General features: G+C 37.5%; 1 protein-coding gene across 1 annotated transcript; it reads left to right on the top strand.

The window, feature by feature from the left end:
* Positions 1–5,233: 5,233 nt before the first annotated feature.
* On the top strand, positions 5,234–6,690 carry LOC116202901 (protein DMP4-like). Its single transcript, XM_031534537.1, has 2 exons — positions 5,234–5,748; positions 6,282–6,690. Exons 1-2 carry the CDS (start codon positions 5,351–5,353, stop codon positions 6,511–6,513), a joined length of 630 nt encoding a protein of 209 aa, XP_031390397.1. The 5' UTR covers positions 5,234–5,350; the 3' UTR covers positions 6,514–6,690.
* Positions 6,691–7,228: the final 538 nt, after the last annotated feature.

Genomic DNA, 7,228 nt, shown 5'->3' with positions numbered 1-7,228 from the left:
TCATCGGTCTGGTCCGGTCCGATCCGATCCTCGAATAATGTTGTAACATCCAATGATATGGGTCGCTGCATGTTACACAGTTGATACCTGGGATGCATCTAAGGAGGACATTTCCATTTAGCTGAAGAGTATTAATTCCGATGAAATTTTCATATGTACGACTTTTTTTTCGGTGTGAGCCCTAATATCTAGAAACTCAACGGGTCTCAATTAATCCAGTCAAGGTGGGTTGGCCCATTAAGGGATAAATCTCTCATAATCAAATATCATAATCTGTAGACGTTTTCTAAAAATATTAAATTGTGTTGCCTTAGTTAACTTTCCATGCGGCTTAAATTTCTCAAATAATGCCATCTTTCCAAATTGATATTTGTGGATCAAATTAAGTTGCAAGTTAGATGAATGCGATACTCCTAAGATCTTATAATATTTTCTAACACTTTTTTTCCCACATCTCAGTAAACGAGCTGTTCATTATATCTTTAGGCAAGGATTATAGAAAGGGCACCGAAGTAGTTGCGCCTTCAAACACCGATCTAAAAGAACGGGGGTTTTCGTCGAAACTAAAAGGTATCGAGTTGATCCTCATAGCGAGGCTCCTTTTTCGTTTATTTCTCCTGTTATCTTGTACTCTTTTTATTAATGAATGAATCCTCATTGCTTTTCGTGAAAAAGAAATGTTAATAGGCCTTTGCCGTAATAGAAAAATATATATATTCCAGGGGAAGGTTTGATGAGGTTTAGGTCCGCATGTAGAGCCCAGGCCCAATAAAATTTATTGGGCTTGAGCCTCTTCCTCTTGGGTCTATTTCAGTTCCAAGCCTCAACTATTTTCTTCATCAGAAAGTGCAATCATCAATTTCCTTCTCTTATTACCTTTTTCTTTTTCTTTTTTGAGTAAAATATCAAACAAAAGAAACTATCAGTTGCTATTGATTCTCGACTGAGTCATCGTTAGCGTGTCATTGAACTGAAAAGTTGGAGATAGTCATAAATTGCATTAGTTTTAGATCGCTAACGGGTAGAGTTGTTCATGGAATTTAAATTGGAATGCTTAAAGTCATTCACAGAAATGATATGTTCATGTGAAAATAGCATGCAAGGGAGTAGTAAATCCTCTTGACATAATTATAAATCCACTTGTTTGGCACTCTTCCGGCATCTTACACCAAAGCTCTCGACACATTTATATATAGAACCATCAATCATTCCAGATAAAAAAAATAATAATCTCTATTTATTTCTACTAGTTGGAGGTAAAGAGACAAAGGTTTGTCTCACATAGAAAAGTTGAGAGGAAATCCGTGGATTTAAAAAAGAGATTCGGTCTAGTAACTTATTGACTTAAACTTTTGAATTACGGATGGACCTAAATCCAAGTAGATCCATGGATTTTCCAACAAATGATATCCGAGCCCAAGATAAGGATCTTGGGGATCCTGTGCGTGCTCACACGCGTATGCACGGGCTCACGCCACGCCCGACATGAGCCCAAGGTTCGACTGCGGTCGGAGGGCCATAGTTAAAAATGGGCGTCTATAGTCCAGTGCGGAGCAACGAACAAGCCCGTTACTCAAGTGTGGCAATTGGCCCGTAGCCCAGTTGGACTACTATAGGCCCATAAATTTTTCAACATTATCTATATATTATCATAAAATATAATATTCTAATATTAATTATGGAAATATCATACTTTCAGAAAAATAGAGATTTAAATTAAAAAAGAAAAAGGAAATGAAATCGGGTCAAAGTTCAAGACATGCTCAATATGTCCTGTGTAGATTTATAGAGTTGCTTAGATGAGCTCTGCCATGGGAAATAGGAGCCCAGAGTTGTGACGAGGGTTTAGGTGACTTTAGGGAATAGACACACACATGTGACATGCACTTCCACAAGCATCGACCCAACTATGGGTCCTTCAGATAGAAATAAATTGCGTGTTCCGATCAAGAACAATATGTACATCAGATTAAAAAAAAAATATTACGTCTCTTCAACCGGACGGCGCATGCAGTGCAAAACATATCGAAGATCGAGAATCCCGTTGGACCGGACATGAGCTAGCGCAATTGCTTGTAAGCCAAGTTGAAGATTTTGTATAATTATTGTGTAAGGCTGTGGAAACTCAATATCTTGCTTGTTCAAGTGGTTAAGAAGATACGTGCCATTGCGATTCCATATCACATAAGATTGGCCCAATCCAAGAAATACAATCTTCATTAAGGGAGGAGAGATATCATGCTTTTGTGACACTCTAAGGCCATGTGATCGGCCGGTAATGCTAAGTATATAGTAATCGTTCACTCGCATGATCAATGGTAATTAGGAAGTATTGGAAGTGACTATATTAGAAATTCCATGGTCCGTCATGCCTGAATGGTTCATGAAAGCACCATGATCGTTGGATCGACATGGGGCCTAGCCTGAGATGTTAGCCGATGAACATATTGATACTTCATGAACCGTTGGTCGCGTGCAGACTAGCATTTCGCATTTGTTATTGCCTAGGTCAATTTTCCTAAAGGCCAAAGCCCTAAGTACCATTAATCTCTCTTGCCTATGAAATTCTTTTTTTTTTTTTTAAGTTTACCTTGATATTAGAAAGCTTAATGGGCTCTAACTAATCTATTCGAATCGAACGACTCACTAAAGAGGTAAAACTCTCTTATTATGGATTTTCTCTAATTATAATACTCGAACTCAAGACCTTATTTAAGAAAAATAAGTATCGAACCGTTTGAATCAATTCATATTGTCTCACTGATGAATTACAACATTAAATCATTAAAATTCTTTCAAGTTCTCGGATGTGCATGACTTGAATTAGTTTCCGTCAAAGCAAAGCAATTAGCAAACCTCTTGAAAACAGCTTTTAAGGGAAAAAGCCAAGTGAATTGACCGGTTTTATCTGAGAAACCGTTGACCTCTGCAAATTACTCTGTTTCGTAAGCATATCTCTTGGGAACTGAGTCCGAAGACACTGTCATCCAGCCTTTTTTTTTTAATATAAAAGTTAGGTCGGATTATTAGTTCGTTGTGACTGTCCCAATTAAGGGAATTTGGCCTCCATGAAATATTTTTTTCGCCATAACTCGCTAAGACTTAACCAAACTTGGTCACCGTAGCGCTACCAGCACACTAGTGAATTAAGTCCATGGTCTACTGAATCAAGCATTATAGGTTGGCCACCGCCAACTCATAATACACCCACATAGTGACGAGCTCTACGTCTTCAGTGAAGTTCGAACTCATTATATTTAAGTGAAACGCTTTGATCTTAATGACTAGACCACCGTGCTTGTAGTACTTTCGTCCAGCCTTGCACAGATGACATATATATAAATTTACGGGAATTTCTATGATCACTTCAAGTGATCGTTATATACTTCAATGATCACTTAGCATGACGGCCGTGAAAACAAGAAGTACCATCGTCACGTTTAGGCCCCAAAAGACTTGTTTTCTTGGATGTATATAAACTCTTGAATATATATTTTTCTCTTGAATATTTCCTACAAGCTAGTTTTGATGGGAGGGGTCAGTATTCTTATAAGGAAAAACACTTTCGAATGCAAATCTTACTTTTTTTTTTTTAAATCCCCCCCAAAAAAGTTGTCCCAATCTTGTTAGCTACGTATAAAATTGCTAAAGGGAGTCACTATTCTTATAAGGAAAAACATTTTCGAATGCAAATCTTACGTTTTTTTTATCCCCCACAAAAAAAGTTGTCCTAATCTTGTTAGTTAGGTATAAAATTGCTAAAATAATAAAAGGAACCAACATATATATATATGTCTCATTAATGTATATATCCCTAAATAGTAGGTAATGAAAGAGTCCAACAAACGAATTCTTTAGTGAATTTCTTTCTTCTAGGTAAGTAATAAAGTTTCAATAATTTCTCAATGACTTTCAAGCAAACCATGACACGAGGCGCTTTTTATTTTTATTTTTTAACCAACGTGAATTCGTTCAAACTGTTTGATGTTTATTTCGCTTAAGCAAGATCTCGGATTCGAGTATTTGTGAATGTAGAAATCTACGCTGGAAGAGCTTTATTCTTTAGTGGACCGACTTTGTTCAACTAAATTAGTCGGGACCTAATTGCATTTATGAATACCAAGATTCACAACAAAAAAAAGGTTTTTTTTTCCTTCTTCCCTCTTACGGAGAGGTCCATAAGTATAACAAAGGATCGATAAAAAGTTTTCCTGATAAGAATTGAACTCTTTTTTTCAGGTGCCTTGTTTACCGGTACTAATACACATGTCAAGAGAAAAAAGAAAGCAGGAAAATAAATACCTCTCTAATTTTCCCAACTGAAGAGACTCGGAAACGAACGCTCACCAAAGCCTAGTTCTGCAACCAATTCCATTTCCATATTATATTGGCTTAGGACCATTTCCATTTCGATTTTCGGAATATCTATTCAACCTAATCGAGCCGGTTGTTGCACTATCCAAGTTTTTCTTCTATTTAAAACCAGTAGCAAAATATGGTAAAGATAGAGAGGCCGCTGACGATCTCGTCTAACGTGGATCCCCCCATGCCCCTCTTTCTTCTTGTCCTTAATTCTCCTGCCCTTCTATTTTTAACTTTTCTTTTTAATTATATCTCCAGAATTCTCTAAGGATATAGAGTAATAATTGCTCTTTTTAAAGGTGATATATATTTTATAAATTATTTTTAATTTATTATAATTTTTAAATTTAGTTATCAGACGTTTATGCTTTAAATTTTTATTTTGAAGATAAAGCTTATTTCTATATATTGTATGAATTATTAACTATTTTTCAAAAATACTGTTCTTTTTCTCTTGCCAAAAAAAAATCCGCTCGAGTTAATTTAATCCCTGATCAAATTCATGAACCTGAGAATCCATGCCTTAATCGATTCAAATTCCATCTCCGTTCCGAGAACTATTGTTGTGTGTTAACCCGTTAAGGCAAGATAGTATTTATGCAGATAAACAAAGGGGAAAAAAAAAGAACTGGGAAGGAAAAAGAAAAAACTTTATATCGACTTTTGGGCATTAACTGATTTAACGGTAAACATGGAATGATGACGACAGCACCGCCCAGAAAGGAATGGGAAGCTTTTCCCGCAAACCTCAGACTCTGTTCCTTCCAAGGGACATGTAATGCTTTTCTCTGTGCACATCACTTCCCTTTCCTTCACTCTTTGTTTAACCATTTATCAATTCGCAATTCGTCCCCTTATAAGAATTAACCCACGGCTAATCTCTCCTCGAAAACAAGCCGTACAACGAAACACAAGGCGACGAAACTTTCCTTTTTATCGCATATCCAGAGAGGACGGCTAAGCTTCAATTGGGTTAGTTTTTGTTGCCATGGAGATTCGAGTCCAAGAGTCCGAAAACATGATCAGAGAACAGGAGGAAGCCCTCCTCCTGCGGGACAATGGTGCTGTCCCGAAGAAGAACTTGGTGCAACGGGCGATAAGCCAGACCTTTGAGAGCACCGCCCACCTAGCAAACCTCCTGCCCACTGGGTCAGTCCTCGCATTCCAGTTCCTCTCTCCCATCGTCACGAACCAGGGGGTGTGCGACTCCGTGAGCCGGGCAATGACCTTGGGCCTGCTCGCATTTTGCGGTCTCTCGAGCTTTCTCCTCTGCTTCACTGACAGCTTCAAGGATGAGAACGGGAACGTGACTTATGGCTTCGCCACAGTGCACGGGTTGTGGGTCATCGACGGATCAACAAAGCTGCCATCAGAGCTCACAGAAAGGTAATTGAACTCTGCGGAGTATAAATTGGGGATACATCAGCGGAGCTAGCTGTGGGCTTAGGAAAGCTTATATAGCTATATATTATCATTTTTCGATTACAATAAAGCCCACGGCCTTGCTGCCTAGAGATGAGAAGAAGGAAAATAACGAGGACTCTACTTATAAAAATCGGACTCAAAACTTCTTAATTACAAGTGAGTGCGAGAGTCACTATCAATAATTTTTCGAGTTAGTGACTTGTACTACTGAACAAATCCTCCTTTCTCAAAGCTTATACAATCAACAAGAATTATGATGAGCCAAAATAATATGTGCGATGGCACCTCAATATTTCAAATCATCATTAATTAGAAAAATGACCATTTTTTCTCCGATTTTCTTTTTCTGATATTGTATTGACTTATCCCCAGGATTGATTTCAAGTCCCACTCCTTTGTTATATTCCCGCTTTTTTGGCTCTTCGATTTTTACATGAATCATGAATAATATGCCTCACTCTATCCGGAAAATTCATCTCATTGATTTTGAACAGGTACTGCTTGAGGTTCATAGATTTTTTGCATGCCTTCATGTCGGTGCTGGTTTTTGCGGCAGTGGCACTATTCGATTCAAATGTGGTTAGCTGCTTTTATCCGGCACCTTCCGATGAGGCACAAGAGGTCCTCACGGCATTGCCCGTCGGAATTGGGTTCATCTGCAGCATGTTATTTGTTGTGTTTCCGACGACCCGTCATGGAATTGGATTCCCACTTTCTTCTAATTAATTCTGCATAGAGTACCCAAAAACAGGCCAGTTCCAAATGTTCATTTGATATAATATATCATTCTATGCTATTTATTTTCATTCTTCCGAAAGCGATCTTGTAAGAACTGATGAGAAGGATCAACACAATATGTTTACAAGAAGAAATAAAATAATAGCTCTTCTTTGCCTTTCAAAATGTGCGACTAATTAGTTGGGCCTATAAATAATACAGACAGTCTGGTTCCCGAAATGAGTAACAGCAACCGCAAATATACTCAATTGTCACTTGGTTGTTCTTGTACAAAAATACAATCTAGTTGATAATATAATTAATATATCATGGTAATTTATTATATCTATAGGCAAGAGACCACTTCCAAATCCAATCCTAGAACTTTTGTAAATGAAAACTTTTAATTTTTTTCTTTTTGGCACAAGGGAGGCTGGTAGAGAATAGAGGAAGGCGAAATAAAGTACACGAAAGTTCCAATTATGATAATTAATTAGGGGACTTCTTGATTTCACTTGGAATATGAACGCCTCAGCAATAGATCTCCTTTTTCCTTCCTCGATATATGAAACCTCCTTTTCTAATATTAGCCATTTCATTCCATTCCATCTCCTCCTAGTAAGTATAATGAAATTTATTCACCCACAAAAAAGTATAAAGAAATTTCCTTTTTTTTTTGTAGCTTATAGAGATAATGCATGGAAATAAAGGGTGTGGAGAATCC

This window comes from Punica granatum, chromosome 4 (assembly GCF_007655135.1).
Source record: "Punica granatum isolate Tunisia-2019 chromosome 4, ASM765513v2, whole genome shotgun sequence".
Classification (NCBI taxonomy): domain Eukaryota; kingdom Viridiplantae; phylum Streptophyta; class Magnoliopsida; order Myrtales; family Lythraceae; genus Punica; species Punica granatum.
Note: the sequence above shows the minus strand (reverse complement) of the source record. Positions and strands in the feature narration are given on the sequence as shown.

Coding starts and splice junctions, on each gene's coding strand:
- LOC116202901 (XM_031534537.1), top strand. CDS start 5,351: ATGGAGATTCGAGTCCAAGAGTCCGAAAACATGATCAGAGAACAGGAG. Junction 5,749..6,281: donor CCATCAGAGCTCACAGAAAG/GTAATTGAACTC, acceptor GATTTTGAACAG/GTACTGCTTGAGGTTCATAG.